This window comes from Ambystoma mexicanum, chromosome 3q (genome assembly GCF_040938575.1).
Source record: "Ambystoma mexicanum isolate Mex_15411 chromosome 3q, UKY_AmexF1_1, whole genome shotgun sequence".
NCBI lineage: Eukaryota > Metazoa > Chordata > Amphibia > Caudata > Ambystomatidae > Ambystoma > Ambystoma mexicanum.
The window spans coordinates 1081305664-1081330459 of NC_090926.1; the positions used below are offsets into that span (position 1 = coordinate 1081305664).

Consider the following 24796-nt stretch of genomic DNA (forward strand, 5'->3'; position numbering starts at 1 on the left):
AATTGGAATCCAAAGATGTGAGCAGTACTTCACATGTGTTCAGAAGAGCAGTTTCTGCACCTCTGGATGCTCAGAATCCAGACTGATGGTCGTGGAGGCCACCAACCAGTTCAGTGTGAGAGTTAAGTTGGGGCAAGGCCAGCTTCTCAAGTTGCTTCCCCAGGAAGGGAGCGGGGGGTAACTGGCACGGAAGGTAGGGGTCAGAGGAAGGTTTTTTCAGGAGTGGGCGCACAAAGGAGAGCTTGAGGGGGGAGGTGAAGATCTAGTGATGAGAGGGATTGCAGAATAAGCTTAGTACATTACTATCTGTATTATCGTTCTAAACTGGTTCATCACATCCATATGGGAGTATCCATACCAGATGTTACATATATGCTGTACACAAATGTAATCACCCAGATGGTCACATATACCCGTATGATCCAAATACTGTATGTTGAGGTTACAAAACTTAAGTATACCCCATAAAGAGCCGAATACATGCTACAATAAGCATGCCTGGTTTATAATGTGCTCTCTGTTTTGCTCCATTCGGGTGCACATGTACACACACATCAGTGGCTCCAGGTAAGTTTATGTTCTGGTAGTATTTTGCTTCCTGTTTTTTTGAAGTTAAGAGTAAAATTGATATTTCCAAATCGTGGTGTTTAGCAATTTAAAATGTTTATTTGAATTTTTTTATACCAATTTCTTTACATTGAATGGTTCATGGAAATTAAAATATGATACCTTAAAGTTTATCTTCAGAAGATGATAATAATGAGCTCTTCTATCCGTGATACAACTCTGGTACAACTCTGGCTGCAACCATTTCTGGGGAGCTGTGTGCGTGGAAGCAGGGGATAGAAACCCATTTTTGTTAGGGGGGTTTTACTCCCTATTTTTGCAAGATGGGAGTATTTTCCTGTGTTTAGGCATACGTCTCTGGTAAACTGTGTATCTTTAGACAGGCACAACCCTTTGATATTGAAGGATGCGATGGCTTCCCCGAGGGGCTAGCACAGCGTCACTAAATTGTCTCCACAATCTGTGCGTGTGTACAAAAAAAGAGAAAAACTGGTATGCATGTGCAAAAAGAAAAAAAGATTTGAACATTTGGTACAACTGCTTTCATTTGCTGAATATGTCATGTATACTTTGTTACCCCCAAACAGCCCACTTTCCATGATGTTGCTGCCTATTTCTCTGAAGACGAATGGAAGCTTTTACAGGAATGGCAGAAGGATATTTACAGGAACGTGATGAAGGAAATTCAGCAAGCCTTGACCTCACTTGGTGAGACTACACTTTCTTATCTTATACAATATGAGACAAACCCTGTATACTAAGTTTTGTGGAGGAAGAGAAAGCGATTTGTATTTTTCAATATGTTGTATGAACTGTATTACAGTTGTGATAATGCCTTACCTACGTGGAGATCTATGCCCATATAGATGATACATATAGGCCACAGCAGCCACAAATAATGACAAATTTGAATTAGTAATTGTTAGTCCCTGATTTTACACACCCATAAATGCACGCACACATACCCACACAGCACATATGTATTTGTAAATATATAACCTTGCATTAATATTTCCACCAGCAATAGATAATCCCAATTTCAAAAGTGACCAGTCCCTACTTTAAAAGGAGTACAATTTAACGAGTAACAGACTTGAGAACTGTTACAGAATTATTTACTGTATGCCGAGATTTTAAACAGTGGCAGTTTCATCCTTTGATATAAAGGGAACTCCTATATAAAGCTATTACATTGCACCATAATGCCCAGTGCTTCGTCATGGTGCTGAATAAAATGGATTACGTGCTAAAGGAGTCTATGTTCGTCCTGCCCACTACCACACTTAAGTGTAAAAGTGACAATTGACAGCTTTGAAGACAACAGATTCAAAGATAAAATGGTTTGTTAACTTAAATGTCAGGATGGTTGGAGCCCTAACTTGGATGCTAAGGTAGGATTTCCCTACTTAATGAAACTAAGGTAAATCTGAGTCAGAAAGTTCAACTTAAAAGTCTGTCTGTGTCCAAAACCCATCCTTGCCCTTACAACTAAAACTAAACAATGTGTATGGATGTTAACAATACAATAAATGGTGATCAAAACAAAGTTCTGAGCTTCTTTCAGCTCCTGCCTTACTTTTCAGCTCCCATTCCCCAAGTTCAAAACAGTTCTACAAAAGTCTTGATTACCTTTCCCAAGTGCAAAACAGTTCGACAAATCCTTGGAGTTCGTTTCCCAAAGTTCAAGGCAACACAGTTCCAAAGAAAAAGGTCTTGAGGTTTGAGTCCTCAAGACAGCACTAACGTTCATTAAGTGCCAGGTTTCCCTTCCCCAAGACTTCAACTTGCCAACTTATACTTGGTCTCAATCTCTCAATGTTCAAAACCACTCAAGATGAACTTAACACTCCAGGATGCCGCAACAATTCAATCAGCTTACTCCTTCTTGATTTACTTCAACAATGTCTTTGGCTTCCATAAGTTATGGTTCTCTGGTCTAGGCACAGCTGTCAGACCACACGGTCCACCAATTACAGGTCGCGCAACCAGAAACCCTAGGCTCTTTAGCTCACACAGGTTCTTCTGTATCTTCCCCTTTGTGAATGTTGACACTCTCGACAGCATCTTGGCTTTGCCACAATGTGTCGCATATCATTTGCCAGTCGGAGGCCCTGCCACACTATATTCAAGCATAAAGTTCACTTTGTATTGGTTTTATTCTTTTACCACCTCGCGGCTATGCTCTTGCAATCTTCGACTCTTGCCTCGTAGTTTACTTTCAAACGTGCAATATCTGAACATCATATTCATTTGTCATCAGGTCGTAACTTTGCCCATAAAGGTTTCATTCGGTTCGGTATTCAATATTGGTGATCATTTGCTTTGCTGCTTAATTTTTATCCAACCCGCGGCTTCAGGTTTGTTTCATTGTGCGCATGCAGTTTCATTCGTTCGGCATTCATCTTGCTTCCCTACAGCTCCCAGGAGAGCACCGGTTCAAGTGACTTTCTCCCTTCACTCACCCTGGCGTCACCTCTGGGCAGCTGGGCTGTTCGGTTTTGGCTCCCCCCGCTGCCTTTCCTCCACTTGTGAGCCCCGCTCGCGCTTTGGATTCTCTCCAGCTCGCGCCGGCAGATCTGCTTCCTTTACGCAGACGCTGGTGGCTACTTTGTTCCTTTTCTTTGCCCACAGCTCCGGCTGCATATCTCTGACCACGGAGGATCCCACACCTGTGGTTTTCATATGGGCCGCCTGTTCCTGGGCTCCACAGTTCCTTGAGGATGGTTGCCTCCTCGCAAACCGGATTCCCTGCTGATCTCTTTGCTGCTGGTCTCCTCCTTTCCTATGCACCTGCAACCCGTTGACAGTGTACAGATGAGAGTTCCCAATTGTAATTGCCTGCAATCAGAGGAGAACTTGGGACATGCCTGACCTTTACAATACTCTGCAGGCCTCTTCCTCTTCTAAGTCATTTCACCACTGTAGTACTGAGTAGTGTTCACTACTCTTAGTCGCCTCTTCCTCGTCTCAGTACTGTAGTAGGTTGAATGAGGGAAAATGAGGGGAGATGTTTTACAATAGCCAATAAAGGCTGGGGGAGGGTTAGATTTGTTTTCATATGTAACAGGCGATACCATGTCACACCTGTGGATATCCTCTCCCCAGTACTCAAGGACCCTCTACTCAGATGAGATTCCCTCGCTTCACCACCCCCGGGTCAGAATCCAAAAGCGATTACTTTTCCCTGGCCACCTGAGAAGAGGATCCAAGGGGAGTAGCTGTGAGGATACCCTCGGGATTCTAGCGCATCTCCCACAACAAAAACAATATTAAATTGTCACAACATTTTATTCTAGCAACACTTATCAATCCATTGCCAAACGTTACCAGATACACACACAGTAAGATGCCACTCGTAGATTAAATGGTAAGCATATTCTATTCATGGTGATAACTGGCTGAGATTGCAAAGTAGTTTATCACACAGTACTCTAAAGAAGAGCTTAAAAAATATGTGATACAACAGGGTAAAGCACACTGTGTGATAATTCACAGGGTATAAGGCGTTTGGGAGCCCCTCTACTGAGAATGAACATGGGTCAAATGCCCTGGTATATGGAATTTGTTCCACTCAGGAGGGTCTAAAACCATGTTACAGCTCACTGCACCCTTCGCAGAGGAGAAATAACCATTTGCTATACAGTGTTTGTCCTACCCACAAAGGCAGTCCAGCGCCGAAATGCTAGACAATTCTCCTCTGAACAAGAGTACCAACAGCAACCCCAGACACGTGTTTCGGCCTTGTTGGGCCTCATCAGTGACGTGAAGCTAAGCCTCTCTAAGGCACAGTGAGGAAGGGGTCCAATTCCCACCATACAGAACCACTGTGCTTAGAGAGGCACAGCAACCTTCACCGGAGCAGGTTTGGTGAAAACAAATTTGAATGAAAGGCAAGCAGGGGAAGGCAGGAAGGAATGTAGCAATGAACGGGAAACGAGAATAGGCAGGAAAGAGGGGGGGAAAAGAACAGAGTGTACACCAAGCCGAGTTGCCATGCGTCTCACCCCTGCTGATGCCGATTCTTATAGTGGAAACTGGAATAACCTTCCTGAATGATGTCTGTAGTGACACGGCTGACCCACCATCTTGGAAGGAGACTAGACCCTCATAGAAGGTTCCAAACACCATGCAGGGTCCTGAGTATGTACATATGAGGAAACCAGCACCACTTCCGCCATAAGGACTGGTAAGTACTGACACCCAGTCCCAGGAAGTCCCTGCAACATACCAAAGCCCTGTAAGAGGAGGTACATGAAAACCAGAAGGGACCCAGGGGTTGACACAGAGGCTAAGGTGGCTTTTGCCCAGACCGGTATTGGCACAGATGTTAATAGGTATAACTAAAGAATGGTCTGGGATCCCAGCAACCAGAGGGCTGCCATCAGAGGCATTCTTCCTCACAGCAGAGGTAATGAGGAAACCACTGACCACCAGAGAGGGGTCCGGGACCCCAAGAGTGAGAAGGAAAGCATCAGAGGAAATCCTCATTGGTGCAGCTGTAATGAAGCAACCACTGGCCTCCAGAGAAGGGTTTGGAAACCCAACAGTGAGCAAGAACTTTACCAAGCAATACCAAGGGAAGGGAGTCATTCCCCCTGGTTCTACTGGGAACTGCATAAGCTTATACCAGGAGAAGGGATTCATTCTCCTGGACATTGGATAACGTCTTTATGAAGCCCGTAAACCAGGCGAAGGAACTCATTCACCCTGGTATTTTCTGTTGAAAGAGAACACGTGCTGGCCACTATTCAAGAAGCAGGAGATGGGATCCATTCTCCGGAAGGAGGAACTTTGTTTGTTTACTTTTTAGTTATAGTCTGAGGGTTAGAGCAGGATTTGACACAGGATGGTGGAATTTTGATTTGATGGACATTCTGACAATTCCTTTAGTTTTTGTTTCAGGCAGGGAAACCCCTCTTAGAGACAGTGGGCCTCATTACGAGGCTGGCGGCCGCGGAAATAACGGTGCCGGTAAGGGACCAGCACTGTTCATTCCGGGCCGCCACATTATGAGGTCTGTAACGGGTCCTAATCTGGACGCCTGGCTAGATCAGACGTGCAGAGCGGGACCAGCTAGCAGACCAGGATGCTAACAACGGGCCCATCATTAATGGGCCCATTGTTAGCATCCTCCCCATTCCAATTGAGCTTAAAGTCGGCATGGCCTGGTAATTCCTTTTTTTTTGGGGACCCAGACCCGGTACACGGTTTGGGGGTAGCCATGCCGGTAAGAACGGCATGGCTACCTCCAAACTCCTAATGAGGTCCAGTGAGTTATTTTATTTAAGAAATAAGTGTATAACCAAAACCTTGCTGCCTTTGTGTCAGCTTCCTCCTTTGACACCTTTAAATATGTTGACAGGAGTGGGATCTGACTTAACTGATTTAAATTGGGGAACCCTGAAATGCTGCAAAATGAGCAATCGAGCCACTGGTGCCACTGTAGCTATTAGTGAATCTATAGGTTTTGACTTAGACAGCAGTCGGGATGGCTCGATGGAAATAGGTTAACGGCAGTTGATTCCCACAATACTAATTCTGTTACCTCCTAGGAGCACCTTCATCCACCTAGTATCCAAATCTGTGTTAGCCCGGAAATAGGACCTGGATGTAATGGCTGGAGTAATAGACCCAGACTATAGGGGTGACATAAAGGTATTAATATAGACTATTGGGGGAAACACATTTACTAGCATGTTCTCCCAGCAACATCACTGTGGCAGGTGTGGGCCTCACACATACAGACCCGAACCCCCACCCCCATCTCAGCATACAGACTAACAAGCATACACATGCATACATACACCCATACCATCCTCAAACAGACGGCTTAGAACGTATATTAATAAAACCCTGAAATACATTTTTTAAAAGCTAGTGGAAATCGCTGGAAGCAACTTGGACACAATGATCCTTTGGGCCCTTTTGCCATCAGAAAAGCTCCCCAAGCCTCACTAGGACTTTTCTCCTTCTGAGCTCCTTTACGGACGCGACTCCCATAGATGAACTGTACATGCACTGGAAGACCGGGGGAAATGGAAGAGGCAGTATTACCTATGTTCTAAACATGGCAACAGCCCTCGATTCCGGCATAACTAGTGACATTACATTGAACAGTCGATGTAAGTTTCGGGCCGTAGTCCTGTCAGGACTGAAACTGCATTGGTCCTTGTATACTAAGTGGGGCATCAACGGTAGTAGCCTAGCCACAATTACCTTTGCAAAAATGTTAATGTCCACATTGATTAACGATCACAATGGGGTATGAATCCCGACCCGGATAGTGTGAAAACGGGTGAGTGTGATTGTGTTGCACGCTGTGTCAGGTTATGTGGTTTGGTGACTTTAACATTGATATTACAATGATATATGTGAAAGTCATTGTGATTGATTGGTAAAGTGAATACATGTTACAAGTCACAGGTTGGACACAGCGTTTATAATAGAACAATACATTGTTAGAAATCGGGAGTACAAAGGAAAAAGGGGGGAAGGGATTAAGAAAAGGAGAAGGGCAAAGAGTTATTAGAATATGTTAGTATAGATAGCACTTGAGATCATGGAAGGTATAGAATACAGGGAAAGGAATCTTTACTGTGGGTAAAAGTGAAGTTATTAAATAACAATTGGTACTTTTGGGTAGAGCCTCCAAATGGAAACCAACCTGTCGGGTAAGCATATTAAGAGTGGGGTTAGGTAACTAATAGCAGGGGGTTGCCATCAGGGTTAAGCAGCAACAGCCTGAGTGAAACTGTTACTGCAGTTGGAGATGGAAAAGGGCTGTGGGGGGGCACCAAATGGCTCAGGCTGGGGAGAGCGAGTTGGATGGGGATCTGTAAGACCTGGTTATCGCATTGTGTGGCTTCTAGTTTCTACGGACGATGGTAATTACTGTGTCAAACAACATTTAATCAAGCTGAGGGGACGAGTTGCAGCCATGTGGTGCACATCTGATGGGTGTGGTGGTGGGAATTGTTCCATGTGAACTGCTGTGCCAAAAATAATCAATGTTGACTTAATAGACGCTAGGGTTCCCATGTGCATAAGTGCATGGTTGTGTTGAGCACTGGGATCTCATTTAAAGTACAGTTGTGTTTCCCCATGGCATGTGCGGCAGAAGCCCGGGTGCCCATATGTACCCTGAACCATGCTCTAAAAGGCGAGGGATGTGCTGATCGAATCGCACCATCCTTCATCAGTTATAACGTGGCTGCTGTTAAGGCTGCGGAGATGGAAAAAAATAGGGTGGGCAATGAATTAAGTACAGTTCCCATTCAAATTCAGAAAGTGGCAGTGTTTGGGCATTGAGATGGTGGTGGGCATTGAGACTAAAGGATGGCCCGAGATCCAGGCACACCTAGTACACCATTGCAGAGCAAAACAGGATAGAGATGTAAAGTAGACCAAGCACAGAAGGCAGAAGCAAAGTTGGTGCAGAAAAAATTAGCTAAATTCAGTGTGGAAGGAGCAGTCATTACAAACACCACAGAAGGACAACACATGTAAAACCCATCAAATGGAGGGGGTATTTTCCACAAAAGCGAGGGCACGATCCACAACAAGGGTATTTTTCACAAGGAACATGGTATTTCCAGAGAGGGAGGTGGACTGGAATTCGATTCAGAGTAGTAAAACCCAGGTTCGGAGACCCGTGTTGGGTTTGAGGTGAAGTGGGACACTTTGCATGAGTGTGCAGGAGCAGAAATCAAGTACAGTATGGCCCTGGTCGCGTCTCAGCAAATCAGACCATTTATGTTTTTATTCTTTAAAATGCTGACTTAGCTCAGGAGAAGCAGAGCGCGGTACAAGTGTGGGTCGGCATTTGGACTGGCTTCATTTAACAGTAGCGCAGTACCATGAGGTTTGTTCGTGGGTATTTCCGTCCATTGGAATTGGTCCTTGGTCAGGTGAAATGATATGATAAGTCTTTTATAATGTACCTGTATACAAGTGTTTATATGCGCGACAAGACCAGGGAGGTAAATAGCGGGTAGACAAGACAAACAACCTTATTATGCCTTGTGTCATTCAGATTGTGCAAGTGCGACGACGTATAGTGCAGGGGGCAGGGAGTAGGGGGAAGTGTGCAGGGGGAATGGAGGGGTGTGCCAGGAAGAGGGAATGGGGTGAAAGTGCAATCATGGCAGCATTGCTCTGAGTAAGTGCAGCCAGTGCAGCAAAGATCTGGTTAAGTGCAAGGAGCAAACAGGACTGTGGGTAACCGTAACAGCCCTTAAGTGCGCAGAGATGGTAGGCAGTGTAGGGGAGACTGATTGAGGAGGAGCCTGGTACTCAGGGGACTCTGAGGGCAGACAAGCAACCAGTTGGCTCAGGAGACTGGTAGGCCAGCAGGCAAAAGAGAAAGCAGAGAAGAAAAGAAAGGTCTTGAGTTGTTTCTGAGGACTTCAGGTGGTCTGTCTCAAGTTTGAGAGAGACAGGGAGGCATCTGCAGAGGAGAGATCTACCCCCACTCTCTGCCTTCGGTAGCGTCTGACCCTCAGCGTTCTAGATAGCTGAGCGAAGGGCTTGAGGAATGGTATTTTGGAAGAGAAAGTTGGAAGTAGTATGGGTCCAGGCCCTAGAAAGCCTTGTGGATGATGCAGAGGGTCTTGAACTTCATCCCTGCAGCCACTGCTAGCCAATGGAGAGATTTCAGGGCTGAGAGGTGCAGTTTCTGGGCTTGAGGCCAAGGACAAGTCTTGTTCTGGATTAGTTGCAGATGGTGGAGGGTAGAGGAAGGCAGATTGAGAAAGGGGCTGTTCGAACCTAGAGAGAACCAGGGCTCTGGAGACAGTTAGCTACTGGGGGAAAGTGAGAAAAGGAAGAATACCTCTGAGGAGGTGCAGCTGGTAGTGGGCCTTCTTGGCAAGGTGCATGATGTGAAGGAGAGAGTGGAGTCAAAGATGACACCGCAGATTTTGGCCTCATCGGAAGGCAAAGGAAGAGGGCGCAAGGAGGGCGGCCAGAGTGAGAGGGAAAGCAGGAGCAGGGGTCCCAATGAGAAGGATCTCCGTCTTGCTGGTATTAAGGCCGAGATCATTGGAGGTGCACCAATCTTGAATCGTGGATGGACAGTCAGGAATGAGCGAGAGAGAAGAGAAGGCTGAGGGGAGCCTGAAAGAAAGATGAGTGTCATCAACATGACGCTGAAAATTGGAGCTGAAGGTAGGGATCAGGTGGGCTGAAGGTAGAGATCAGGTGGGCTGAAGGGGCCAAGTAGACATTGAAGAGCCAGGGTGAGAGGATAGAGCCCTGGTGCACATGTGTGCAGAGAGAGGTGGTGGCTAGAAAGAGCTCAAGTTGGACCTGGGAGGTTCGGTCTAGGAGGAAGGAGGTCAACCAATCCAGAGACTGATCCTGCTGCCCAGGTTCTCGGGGAGTCATTTGATCGGGATAGCGAGAGTGACCTTGTCAAAGGCATAGGAAAGGTCAAGGAGGATGAGGACATAAGGAAGGCTAGAGTAAACATTAGTGAGCAGATCATCATGGCTGTTCAGGAGGGTAGTTTTCATGCCTCTGGCGGTTCTGAAGCAAGACTGATGGTCATGGAGATAACCAACAGATTCAGTGTGAGCAGTAAGCTGGTAGATGGCCAGCTTTTCCAGAAGTTTGCCCAGGAAAGGAGTGATGAGATCGGGCGATAGTTTTCCAGACCGGTAGGATCGGCAGAAGGCTTTTTATAGGGGGGGGGTGTGCACAAGGGAGTGCTTGAGGAGAGAGGGGATGGGTCCAGTGGTAAAAGAGCGATTGCATAAATCAGCTAAGGCTGGACCGAGGGTGTTAATGTGGTCCTTGATCATTCTGGAGGAGCAGGGAAGCACCTGTTTGGATGATACTTTCATAGATTGGACTGGTCTAGCAACATTGTCAGGTGGGGAGAGAAAGAGGAGAAAGGAGGAGGAGAGGGAGAGGCGTCCAGAGGGGGCCCAGAGAGGTAGATCGAGGGGCAGAGAGAGAGGACAGGATGTCCTGAGTTTTAGTGGTAAAGTGAGAAGCCAAAGCTGTGCAGAAAGCATGGGCGTGAACTGGAGAGGAGGAAACTGCAGATGGATTGACCAGCTCCTTGCAGATTTGAAAGAATTTGTCCATGTTTTTAGAGGCTGCAGAGATACTGCTTGGATGTGGACTCTCATCTTGGACAGGATATAGAGTCTGTATTGCCTTTGGAGCAGGTGGCAGGATGAAGCCCTCCACTTCCTCTCAGCCACCCTGCACTATTTGAGGGCGGCGAGTTCGGAGTCATACCAAGAGATGAATTTGGAAGTAGGCTTCAGATGGATTCTCATGACAGGGGCAAGGACATCTAGAGTGCTGGAGATGGAAATATGAAGTTTAGAGGGGGCTGTGTCAGAGTGTGAGTCAGCCGCAGACATAGGAGGAGCAGAGAAAGTAGCGGCAAAAGCATCCACTGACACACGCTTCATGGGCCAAATGACGAGAAGGTAGGTGGCAGTGGTGGGGCGGGCTTTGCCTAAGGGATAGAGTTTCAGGTGAGAGGAGATCAAAGTGGTTAGTCCAAGAGAAAGTAGTGTTGAGGGGGTTAGAGAGGGGGATGTCTGAAGAGATGAGAACATCCAGTGTGTGACCGGCAGAGTGTCGAACCAGAGGGTAGAAATGAAAGAGAGGGAGTTGCAGAGGTTGCAGAAGAGCCCAGAGGAGGGATTAGAAGCATCCTGGTGGATGTTGAGGTCTCTGAGCAGGAGAAATTGAGAGGTAGTGGCAAGGAGAGAAGAGGAGAGGTCAGCCCACTCTGAGAGGAAGAGAGCAACCTCGCCAATTGGCCTGTAGATGGTGGCCACAGTCAGAGATGGGCTGGGAGAGATAGAGCCTTCATACCAGGCAAAGGAGGAGGCCTGTGTAGGAATTACAGTAGCTGGGACCCACTCTGGAAAATCGGGGCTACTCCACCTCCTGCTGGGTTGGTTCTAGGTTCGGAGAGGATCTTGTAGCCACCAGGGAGGAGAGTGTCAAAACTCGTGACCGATTGGCTGTGAATCATGCATTGGTGAGAGCAAAACCATCCAGGTCAAGTTCTTCGAGGTTGTGGGAGTTGTCAGAGTGTGTTTGACAGCAGAGCAAGAGTTAAGAGTGGCGACGTGGAGCAGGTTGCCACATTTGAAAGACTTCCATGGTGGGGTACAGGCTTAAGGTACACCCAGTGGAGGAGGAGGGACCCGAGAGTGGGCAGAGGAGGTAGCAGGAGGTGGCGTAGTTGCCCGAGATGAAGAGGAAGTTGCTAGGGAGGTGGCAGAGAAAGGAGGTGGCAGAGGAGCCCAAGAGGTGCTAGGATGAGCAACAGGAGAAGGAGGGAAGTTGATGGGACACCTATCTGAAATTGGGCTGAGGCTGAGGGCACTGGACCAAAATGGTGCCATTCAAATGGACATTAGTGATGATCTTGGAGGAGTGGAAAGAGGCCAAGAGGGCTTCCCACCGAGTGCCACCATTAATGGGAGCAGAGGAGATAGGAGAGAGAGCCAAGACCATATGAGGGGTCCATTGGTCTGGTGAGGGAACAACATGGAGGATGTCAGTGAGAGTCTGTCTGGAGGAGGCACTGATGTAGGTTTCAGTGATAGGGAAGCCTGGGTTGGAAACCAAGATGTCCCTCTTGAACTTCTTCATTGCAGACTTAGTGAGATGGATAGGCTCAGATAGAGTAGCAGTTGGAGAAGATGGGAGAAACCATAAGGGGTGCAAGGAGGAAAGTAGTAGGAGGGAGTGAGAGAGAAAGGAGAGTAGTACAGCCCAGTACCGAAAAGCACAGGATATGCAGGGGGTGGGGTCACACCAAAGGGAGCACACAGAAAGGAGCAGATAGGAGGAGCAGGCAGGACACCAATGATACAAACGTAACCCCCAGCAAGGTGGGGAACTAGAGCATGGGAGAGAGCATAATGGGACACAGATCATAGTACAATCCTTGATATTCTATATGTATTGTATCACCCATTGTAAGCGACCACTGTTTTTCTGTAATAGCCTGTGTCAGGCATTGTAACTAAGTTTCGAGTCCTCTTGTATTGCTGCGCCCAGATGCCCACGGGCTTGGAGCGCATTACCAAATAAATAAACAAACATACAACAGTAATCCCAGATGAATTGGGGCCTGCAGAGTGCCTAATGGGAACCAGGCCACAGCACAACAGAAACCGCAATTGAAGGGGACCTAGAGAAAAGGACACAGGGCATTGTTGAAAGAGCGATGTTTTGAGAGATTTGCGAAATTGGAGAATTGGGCAATCCCCATTTCCCACAGAATACGGTCCAGCACCAGTTGCCCCAATACCCACAACCAAATCCCCTCCAAGCACAATCGCAAACCCCTGCTCACCAGTGGGATACAAATGTTTTACACCAGGGCATAGTACCACAATACACAGGAGTGACACTGTTGGAAGGGAACCTTTTTACATTTTCAGGTAGACATGAATTCCCACTAGGATAGCCTATAGAGGGCTTCAACGTGCCCAGTTTTATCGATACCTTTTAGACCCGGAAGAGGAACCACAGTTTGCAGGGAAGCTAGGTGACAGGACATTCTTGTTTTTGGTCGACTTAGGAGCTACCACGTCTTGTATTAACAAAGGAAGATTTTATTTTTTTGGACAAAATGGGTATACAGGGATTTTCTGGGGCTGTTGTAACAATTCTTTTCATTGAGGATTTAACCCTTACCATAGGCATGCAGGAAGATGAAGCACCCTCAAAACAAACACCAGTTAACATATTGGGCAGTGATATTATGAGCAAACAAAACATGACCGTTTCTTTCACCAAACCGGGCATAGTGTCCCCCCCCCACCAGATATGTACTGCATACATGCTAAGGCAGTTATACAAGCAATCTGCGCTTGCAGCACTCTGCGAGGTGCTCCACTTTCCCCTGAAGTATTCCTTTACGGAGTGCAAGTGTTAGGATGGGTGCCCAGGATTGAAGAAAACACATTTCAATTAACCACATAATTTTCTTTCAGACAAGCAGTGCACAAGGAGGTAGCTCCTTCCACCACTATTATAATACAATTAGAGGCAGCAATTACAAGAACAGACAAGGTTGTTTATTACGTGAGGCGATAACTGGAGGACCGAGACATAAGAAAGAGGAACTAATCAGTGAGTGACTATAGATGAATAGCTCTGGAACTAACAGGGCTTAAAATGATTGCAACCCTCAATTATAAAATCGCAAATCATGCCGCCCAATCTAACAAAGTGCATCCTAATTGCAATGCCGTGTTTGGAGTAAAATAAGAGAAACTGATCTACCTATGTAAAAAATGCATCCCTAGTGACACAACTCAACCACATTGATTATCCCCATACAGAGTGCCGGGAATAATGGTACAAACAGCAGAGGTGAATTACTCACCTCAAGTCTAATACCAACACAGGCACTCCATAAGCACATTATCCATAAGAGTCAGAAAGGTAATTTAACATAACCTAATTGATTAATATGAAATGTATGTATAAGGCTGACTCACACTAACTGGCTGAACACTCCGCCCTTAGGAACAAGAGTACTTAGGAATGTGAAGTGTAACCATAGGAGAATGAAGGAAGGTGAAGCATAACCTTAATGAAAAGTAACTAGCGATACGGATACAGCAGATCATTCAGGTACAACGGCTATAAGATTCTCATAAGTGTGTTGCTACAGAGAAAAATCAAAAATAATAAAAGTGATAGAGGCTTATTACTCAATAGGCTAACGAACAAGACGATGACAATCCACATGAGATATTGGATTGATTCGCCATAGGAAGACAGGTGAGCAAATAGCACCTGCCGACAAAAATACAGTGTATCATGTATGTCCTTAGAAGTGTGACTTAGTGTTCCCTTTCTATTTCTCTCCAACCAGGGCACACGAAAGCCAACCTCCCAAAAAGTTTGGAAAACCTGAACACCACCCAGGAAGCCTCCCTAGCCAAACAGGGAGCAGAGACAATAATGAAAAACTGTCTTCTATTAACAAATTAAATACTCTGACATAGGCAGGTGTATACTTGTCCTGAAGAAGGCGGATACATAGAATATAGCCGCCGAAACTGGTCGCCAGAAGGATCTTTTTGGTTTGGGGTGATGACCCAAACCCCCTATACCCACTAAAAGCGAGTTGTGGACTCGGTAGAATAACATCACAAAATCATATTTTAATGAGTGACAAAAATCATGATTGTCTGTTGCATGAAGAAAAACTTGATTGACACCAATTAAGTAATTTTTATTAATAAGACACCTAAACACATAATCAACCTACTTAGAGTGTGCACTTCCTTTTAGCATTTCTAGGAAAGCATTAGAGAGGATCGGGTCAGCCTCTTGCATTCCTCCCTCCCTAGGGACATTTACTTGTACATCTAAGGGGAAGTAAGAGGCTACATACAGGGAAATCAAGTTAGCTATAGGGACTTGGAGCAGCAGGAATAACTTTGTAATCAAAATGGTTCTGTCAGCAATGTGTTAAAAATTTTTGGGTAAGACAGAATGGAATCACCCAGATACTCCAAACTGTATAGACCCACATTCTAACGGTCAGATGATGACGGCTGTCTCACCCACAAGCACACAGGCCTTTGGCTTATTACAGTCTTCTAGACCCAGTAATACAGGGAAATTTTTCTTTTGAGCAAGCACTTGCAGCAGCAGCATTTGCCATACACAAATAATCCACCATTACTATGGCTACCCAGTGACACTTTAAGTGGCACATGCAGTGTTTGCTATCCTAGAAAAATCGAATTCTACCCTTACCCCCCAGCGAGCTGCGGGTATGAAGTGATTCTATCAAATCACTCAATTAACATAGTGGTTTCAAATTGTTAATCCAGCAACATTTCTTGCAGTCCCAGTGCAACCAGGTGAATATGTACATATTGGGTGATAACAACCTAAGCCATGTTAAAGAAGACCTCTTAGAGGAAGGAGAGATACTTTTCCTTAACAGGTCATCAAGATCGATCAGAACACTGGCTACAGACTGAAGGAGGTAGATGTGGTACGATGTGAGAATGGGTTAATATAAACAAATTAGACTTCCACGACAATATTCGGCACACGCAGCAGGTCTTGTGACATTAATAACAGCAATAGAAATGTCAAAAGGGTGTGTGCCACCATTTATTCAGCATATGTCATCAACAGTGCACTCAGTGATGTCCAGATGGAAGAGGCGAGGGTTTAAAAAATCAGATGGCACACCAGTGCAACATGCAGATTTAATTTCCAGATTGATAGAAGTACTGCCCCTTCCTTCAGCATTAGCAGTTGTAAAGTGTGCAGCCCATACAAAAGGTACAAACTTAATAACTCTGAGCAATGATGTAGCAGACAAAGCAGCGTATTTACCACATGTTACTGAAAAAGTTCCCACGGTCTCAAACATTCCACAATAAAGTACAAATCACTAAACCCTATAATGCCCTGCTCACGGCTCAGAGGGTGTTCTTTATCCCCCGCACAGATTTAATATGAAGACAAAATATTTCAGCGTAGCCCATTATGCCCCAGGAGCTGCTTAAGATTGCCCTTGAACAATTGCATTACCCAGCACACACATCCAAAGAGTACATTGCAGCTGACCTGCAAGAGGAATGGTTTGTTCCAAACTTGCAGGAACACGTGGCAGAGTTCATTACTAATTGTGTAACATGCAAATGTTATACTGCTAAAGATGATATCGCCCCATCCGTCATGGCCTTTTGGACATCTTCACATAGTTTGTGGATATGTTTGCCAGATGCAATCATTTCCACAATCTGGTTGGTGTGTGCTCATTCTCCCGTTGGGTTGAAGTAGGTCCCTGTGTCCACCCGTTGCCAACCCCAGAGCTAAAGTCCTTGAACATGGTATCTTCCCATGATGGGGTATTTAGGAGGTGTTGAGCTTTGATAATGGACCACATTTTTTCAACCACCTCTTCAAAGAAATCACTTCCTTATTGGGCATAAAACATACATTTTGTTCAGCTTACCACCTTCAAGCCAACAGAATTGTGGAGTGCCTCAACAGCTTCCTAAAAATGCTGTGCGAAGATGTGAGAAACACTCCACAAGAGCTGGCTGCATTGCTTGCCTTTAGCTTTGTTTGCTGGTTCAGATCATCACTTAACCCTGCATGAGATTGTAACAAACAGGAGAGGAGGCTGCAAGCACTGCTTACTCCTGTCCGCACAGCTTCTGATGCTTACAGCTCAGCAGAGATTTTGGGTGATGAGTTTCAGCGATATCTTGGGGAGCTTACCAATTCTCTCAAGTTCATATTCCAACAGATGGGGCCCTGCCAAAGTTGGCTAGCCGCTGCAACAGCAGACAGACCAATGCTGCAAGACAAAGCATCACTGTTACAGCAAATACAAGTTTATCTGGGGGACAAAGTCTTTAAGAACTTTATGCAAAAGTGGAGTGAACCTAGTTTTCTTGACCCATCCGAAGTGACTTGCGCCACACTGACTGCTGTGAAGTTTGCTGGTCGTAATGCATGACTCCATTTGTTGTACGTCCGGAAAGACAAAGGTAACCCCCCTCCCTTCTAGGAGAAGATAGGGGGGGGGGTGAACAAGGGGAGTATCTGCCAGCTGTGGGGAATCCTGCAGATCCCTCACCAAAACCCTGCCTAAAGTCTCCTCCCAGTTGGCCTGGAAAGGGTAGGACTCTTTCTGATCCCAATCCTGGCGGTGGTATACTGCAGGGGGATTACCTGGGTGGAGACCAGGCCAATGGTGGTGGGGAGATTCCGTGGGGTGAGACTCACTGGGAGGGATACTATTATTGCCACTGGGTTAAAGGGGGAACTGGCTTATTGACACTTTGATATATCTCAACCTCCTAGTGACGCTGAAAGGGTAAACTCCAAGCTTGTAACCCTGAAACATATTGTATCAAAAGAACAGGTCTTTTGTATCCCTAAAATTAAACAACTTCCTCAATGCCAAATGTCTACCAAAAGGAATGATGCAAATGTACTCTTTCAATAGCATCTGTCTCTAAAAAGGTTTAACCTCGCAATCCCTCTTCTAAAAATATTAAGGGAACCCCCTTAAAAGTGTGGAAGGTGGAAAAACATATTTCCTTCAAATGAACTACAGGTCGCAGAATACCTCAGGGACTGTGACGAAGAGGAGGACTGAGGAGGCATGCAGAAGTAAAGCACAGGCAAGTAGGCCTAACAGCCTTTGCCAGGGTCGAGCAATTAACATTAAGAACCTGCGCCTGAAGTCCATTGCCCCACCTGAGAGGCATAAAAGGCTGCAGCAGGAAGGGGCAGGAGCTGGAAGGTTGGCAGTTGAAGCGGTAAGAGAAGAGTACAAGGCTGGCAGTTCACAAGGAAGTGTCACTAGTTAAGGGGCGCAAGGATTAGGAAAGAGCAGATTTCACCTGCAGGTTCTGAGTTGGTCCTGTGCTCAAACTCTGTCTGGCTGTGGCTGCACTGAGAGAGACTTGGAAAAGTTAATGGTTTCCCCAGGTGTGCATAATAGCTGTGACTGCAGAGCTGAGGTTGTGCAGCTACCCGAGACCCATGTGCAAAAGCAAGCTGAGGGAAGTAGGAGACTCTTGTGGTAGAGGCCGAATCGCATACACTCGTGCTACAGAGCTACAGAGGGTGTGGGTCACAAGAATGCCTGAAGTAGTAGTAGTAGCAGGAAGTAGCAGGAAGAAAAGTTGCGAAGTGGAAGCCGCTTGCAACCGCAGTGTTTTTGGAGCTAGTGAGTGAAGCTCTGTACTCCAATTCACTGAAAACCCATTGCCGGTAACTGTAACCAGCTCAATTAAAACATGTGTAGAAGTAGGAGCAAGTAAGAGGTTCATTGCTGTGGGAAATCTAGACGATAAAGGAAATGTATCATGCGCTCATTTAACAAGTGCTTGCATATAAGATAAGTCTTCTATTTTACATTGTTGTATTAAATAAATGTACCGAGTGGTTGCATGTCTCCAATTAAGAGGTAGAATGCTGGTTTGTAATCTCTCGAAAGGTAGCAGCTGACTTTCCCGAATTGTTACAAGAACACTTACATCAAGGAAAGGTTGCTTATGAATGATTGTGATTCCCGATCCATGTTAAAACAGCATTCTGTAAGAATAAAAGGGAACACCATTCTTTAGTTCTTTTAAAGTTGAAATTCTCCATCAAAGAGTGGTTGCGTGTATCTAATTATGTTTCCCTTGTGAAACCTGAATCTTGTAACATCCAGAACAAGTACTTTGTAATTGTAGACGTTGCTGAAATAACGAGAAGAGCAAGCATTATCCAAGCTAGTAGTCAAATTCTAACGTGAAACCAGCCCTATTAAGATCTAACCACCTATATTTTGAAGTTGTCAGTGCTACAAATCCAGTGCCCTCTGATACAAGGGTGACAAAGCTATCCAAAGCTGGTAGAGTGGCAATGAAGCTTTGGGGTAACTGCTGGAAATATGGTGTACATAAAGCTGGGGAAGGGAGCTGGGTGCTTGTTAAAAGAACTGATCAACAATCTGTAAAGCTGCGACTGTTGAAGTTGAGAGAGAGAAGCAGTCTAGAAGCCAAGGTCGATTCTTGTGTTGGTGGTAAAACAGACAGAAGAGGCAAAGAGCGTGCCCCTTTCTTATGTTATAGGAAGGAAGAGTGCCTGTGGTGGTCAAAGAGTCTTGTCTTTAAATTGCCTAATAAATCCTCGGTAGCAAATTGCAGTAGAGCTAGTGAACATTATATTTAAGATGATTGAAGCAGTAGTACACTATGAAGCAAAGGGCTCTGCTTTCACAGTGCCATTAGCAGAAGGGAGTTGTCAGAAAGAAAGCAATCCACTTAGAAGAAGCATCCTGACAAGTTATATCAAAGACGCTGCATAGGTTACAAAAAGATGGACAGTTGTTGAAGCAGAAGTGGTACTTTGGTTTTGAACTTTGCCAAGTCTCTCCTGGAAGGAGGCATTTAGGATTACCATTTGTGCTGTGTTCTTTGTGGAGAAAGAGCTGTTACCAGTGGATTTTTGTTTGGATGAACTTGTGTTTCTTTTGGAACTGTCAAGTACTGGTTCAAGACTTTACTTTTCTTCGTGAGAGATTGATTTTGGACATTCCTGGGAAAGCGATCCAAGTCACTGGCTATACCAAATCATTTATTTATGTTAAGGATTTATGTTTTGTTGTTTAGTGTGAGGGACAGTTTTTTTTATATGCTAGGTTTTCCCTTGGAGCCTAGACTATGTAGGGAACTCTTTGGTAGAGTAGGTTTAGGTAGGTTTTCTTTGCATTTTCTTGTATTAATAAAATGTCATATACTGAGAACTCTACAAGCAGTCATGCGCCTTGCATTGCTGACCCCCGCACACATCTAATTGACTTGTATAACCTTGGCTTCTCTTTTTGGGCAACCAGGCTCCTTTTTTTTCAGATCCACAGCAGAAGAGACCCGTAGGAATAAATGGATTTTGGCTACACATAGCGCTAATGTTGTATATGTATCAAAGAAGGTTAAAGTCCATGACCAGGAGCAAAACAGATGAATTCAGAAATGGTCTTGAGCTGCACTAGGGATGAGCATCACACCGACACTGATAACATGTGGTGTAACCACATGAAGGCAGTGAGAAGAGAGAGGGCAAATGATACCTGCTATGTCTGTTCGTGAATTCCATTTGCAACAGGCACACCGGAACTCACAGCCAGCACACTATTTGGTTCACCTGGCTTTATGCAGGGTTAGGGGGGGCTCAGTGGGTGATATTTATGAATATAATGACATCAAGCTAAACAAATGGCAGAAAGGGAAGAAACGAAGGATGTTGTATTGCATTATGAAACCGAAGGATCATGGAGAGGGGAGTTATTTTCAACACAACACACCCTTTCCTGTAAAAAATGAAAGAAAGAGGACATGTGCTGCCTTGTTGCAGGACCAGACCACGATTACATATAGGGGGTGCTGTTTTTTTATGAGGGTGAATGGGTGGAAGGGCTTATAGGATGTAGGGCAGAAGGATTGGTGAGATTTTCGGAAGTGGCTATGCATATCAACGTGACTTGCTTTAGCGTTTGGGAAAGTAATGTACAGACATTAACATAGCTGTGTGAAAAGAAGTACCCCATTATTATAAAGGCACTTACACAATCTTCCTTGTGTTTCAGATCGAAGGGTAGTGTTAAGGTGGGAGTAAACAAACAGTGCACAAGAACAATGGAGCTCTCGAACCTACGAGGAGGAACAGCAGCACTCATGGATCATTACTGGGCATTTGACTCCTTGGCATATACCCAAATCCCACCACATTGTGCCAGAGTTTGTTCCCTTATTAGCCTGCCCTTACCAGCACTGGTAGTACCACATTCTGATCTTGTGTCGCTTTCTGAACATCTGCTTATTTGAGATTTGTACCACAAGTAGACTAGGTGATCCCTAACCTTGCAAAGATGTCACAGTAATGACTATTTTTCCTAAGAATCCTGTGATAGATTAGCAGAAATACCTATGGGATACCGTCTCTTCCGCAAAATGACATCACTCTTTGCACCAGGTATCCAGACAGCGGCCATTGACAAATGGATTCAGATAACCCATTCGGAACTATTGCAGCTGACGAATGGTACAGAGCAGGGTTTGAATGCTATCAGGGAAGAACTCTGGCCAGTTAGATTGACCACCCTGTGGAATAGATATGTCATTGACCTGATAACCGCTATGGGAGGAGTGTGTTCAAAGATCAGATGTTCCTGGTGCACATATGTGCCCTCAAATGAAGCTGAAAATGGAAGCTTGACTGAAGCCATCAATTCACTGCACATACTCTACACTACTATGGAGAAAGAAAGCAGCAGGGAGGTTGAAGAGGGCTGGTATACTACCATTTTTGATCTTGGGTGCCCACCTGGTTGAGTAAGATTGTAAAAGTGCTAGTTCCTATCCTTGTTGTGGTGTTTATTGCCCTTTGTTTGCCAAATGGTTTTGGGTTGTTGCAGAGGAGTTGGGGCTAAGGGAATGTTGATGATGCCCCTCACACAGAACAATTCCAACCTAACTCCCACACTTTTCTCGAGACATGTTGATACACAGGCAGATAAGTGGAATGGTGAGATTGAACACCATATGGTTCATATAGGAAATCCAAAGGCTCCTCCAGGGACACTGTTTGTCTCCCCTCTAGATCCTGAAATTTACACTCAACATCAGATAGATTGTAATGGTGATGGTGATTGCTGTTTTATGACCTGTACACCTGAGGAGTACGCATCACTGGGAGAACGCTTACATGGCGCCTGTAAGGCATCGGTTCCAATAGATGATAGGGTTAGAAAGGAGTTACCATTTGCCAAAGGGGGGAGTGTAAATGACTCCAATGTCCTAAATGTGTGTGCGAGTATATGCTGAGAACTCTTTTAGCAAGGTATTTGACCCCCGATAGTGACATGGCTGTCACGTGCCTTTTTGTAGTGCGATATTGTATTTAGGGTAGATCTAGTTTTTAGGCTGTCTGTTGTGTAGTAAAACACAAATATAGCAAAGTATTGTTTCTTATTCTTTCCACCACACCTACCTTATTAAATAATGTTATGCAACTTGGGTTGCAGCTTGGGTTTAGTTTTGATGTGTAGATGGAGCTTTATTAAGTATAGTCATGAAATGGCATTTATAACGCTCCTTTACACAAGTTGTTGTAATGAGCAAGAGGTCTGCCATGTTAGAATAGGCTATTGTTAAAGCCTGCATATTTTGCGATTTTAGTGTAGTAGGCTGCATTATTGAGCTTTGGTCATTTCATTGAATTTTATTTATGCTCTTGGACAGAAAGCTCAAAACCAAGGTCTGGATGGAAAGGGATGCAGAACAGTTTTCAGCTAATTGTTGCAAGTGCAAGTTCTCAGGGACCTGAACTGAGACTTGAGGCAGCAGGTGCCTTCTCAGACGATGACGAATTGTTGCGAAGGACACTGTACGGTATGCAAGAAGGCCCAGCCAGCAGCATTACCAATTCGCAGAACTAGGTTGTGAGCACAGCGCGTCCACTGAAAGCAGTGCAGAAGTGCCTTGGTAAAACACATAAATAGAAGAAATAAGACCTGTTTTTGTGAGAAGATAGCAAGGTGATTGCTGCCAGAGTTTTCAACATGTATCGAGATGGGAGTTGCAGAGTGAGCAGGTGTAAGGGGCAGGGAGCCAAGAGGCCCATTTATGGGGAAGGGATTGTGGTGTTGCAATCCATGGAACAAGGCTTTAACCTTGCTGATTTCCACTCACTAAATGATTGGTCAGTCGAGTGAGATACCGCATCCCAAGCTGCCTCAGGTGTCATTGTACAATGAGGACTGAGCTTTTTTTTATCAATTGCACCATGTTGAGTGCCAACCAATTAAAATTATGCATTTTGTGCTGACTATGAAATTATGTATAGTGCTCCTTAGGGGCTCGATAACTATCAGCCAATGGAAATGTTGGAATTGGAATTAATGTTGCATTTGTAGAACATGTTAATTTTTCAGTTTCTCGCTTTAAATATTGTTGCATGTTTTCCGTTCCATTGAGCTGCCTGCTTCCCACAGCCCTATTTGCAAATATAAAGCTTTTTTTCTTACAATTTATGAACTCTATTTTTGTATTACTTTTGGATTATTTTGGGGTACTTCACCTTTAAACACCTTCACTCGTCCTAACCGCACTCCTACAACTGACACTCAGCATTTCCTTTTGTCTCCTTTTCTTTTTTGTGCCTGCTGCCTTTAACTCCTCCAGCGCTTCCACTGGTTAAAGCACTCCCCTTTCTCTAGGAACCAATCTATGCCCGTCTTCTACCCAGGAGCTGAGTTACACTAGTCGAAGGTTTTAAAAACCCCTAAGCCACATCTATTCACTTCTACATTCTTCCAAACCAGCAGATTGGTAGTGAAGAGAATCAGACATTCTATTTTGACAAAAAGGAGCAACCTTGCGAGCTGGCATGGAACCTCTCATCCAATGCTCCACTTGTTTTTTTAAATGTCAACTGTTAGCCAATATATTGAATGAACAGTTGCATGGTATTTTTTGGTCTTTAGTAAAAAACAAAATAAAAATAGAACATTTCAAATGGATTTTGTCCTCCAACGTATTCCTCATCTTTGACATGTAGTGTCCACATTTCGGCTGCTTTGTTCATTTTTCGGCAGAGGGCGCCCTGCGTCAATGGCATCCATCGAGGGTGATGTCATCGGATGTTATAAGTAGCACGCATGGAACCCGTGGCCTCAGTTCCATTTTTCCGCAAACCTGTTTGCTGTTGAAGTTCATTGTTATGTCTTCGTCTTCCACTCCGATACCTCAGTCCGGATTCAAGAAATGCCGGGACCGCGGCTCCAAGATGTGAATCACGGATCCGCTTAGAGTCTGCCTGTGGTGCCTCAGTGAGGGCCAGGACACGGATACGTGCTCCAAACGCCGTCAATGACTGGAAAGGGCTTGCGGGAACGAAAGGGGAAGCTCAAGGTAGGAAAGGTGTCCAAGCCCCACGTGCTGGTCCTTTCGACCGACGAGTCGAGAGCAGACTCCCCTCAGAGGAAGAAGGCTAAGCGTTCACGGGCCAGGAGTGGATCCCATCACTCGTCCTCGTTGAAGCGCTCTAGGAGAAGGCACCGCCGGTTGCCTTCCTCGTCTTCTTCAGGCGGCACCCCCAAAACGGTGAGTTGCCAGTCCAAAAAATCGACGCCAGCTAAGTGGGAAGCTTTCCGCCTGGAAATGCTTAAGATTATTGAAAAGCGGGGCAAGGCCCCGTCCACGCATTCCTTTGAAGCCGGCAGGGAACTGTCTCGGCTGGACACTCGTGTGCCTTCGAACTTGGGTAAACTGCACGATCCTCATCAGGAGCGTTTGAAGCCCTGTTCAGACAAGGTATCTAAGGATCGTTCGAGACATGAAGCGAGGTCTTGGTCTTCGTCTCCATCGAAACCATCCAAACCGTCAATGCCCTTGAAGCCATCAAAGCCTTCGATGCAATCAGCGCCACGCCGTCGATACTGCCTGTGGGGTCTTGCACTCTGGTCCAGCCCTCAATGCCTTTGGCGCCGTTGTCGGTGACTATTTTGCTGGCGCAGCCCCTGTTGTCAGTGGAACCTCCAAAAAGGGTGGTATCGAAGTCAACGCTTTGAATCCTCTGGCTGCTATACCTGAGAAAAGGTGTACTCCTAAGCCAAAGACTTTAAGTCCCTCCACTCCATTTTTGATCAGGATGATCTCACTGACATTTTGGATCAGGGTCCCCCTACGGATCCAATATT

The 24796-nt window shown here is 45.4% G+C and overlaps 1 protein-coding gene across 5 annotated transcripts in view; it reads left to right on the forward strand.

Annotated features, from left to right (window-relative positions):
- The window catches only part of LOC138583269 (zinc finger protein 75A-like), a 257686-nt gene that overhangs the window by 37588 nt on the left and 195302 nt on the right, over positions 1-24796 (forward strand). For all 5 annotated transcript variants that reach the window (XM_069655355.1, XM_069655358.1, XM_069655356.1 and 2 more), the window contains exon 2: positions 1155-1275. In XM_069655355.1, coding sequence (XP_069511456.1) covers positions 1155-1275 — 121 coding nt within the window. The remainder of the gene's footprint in view (positions 1-1154; positions 1276-24796) is intronic.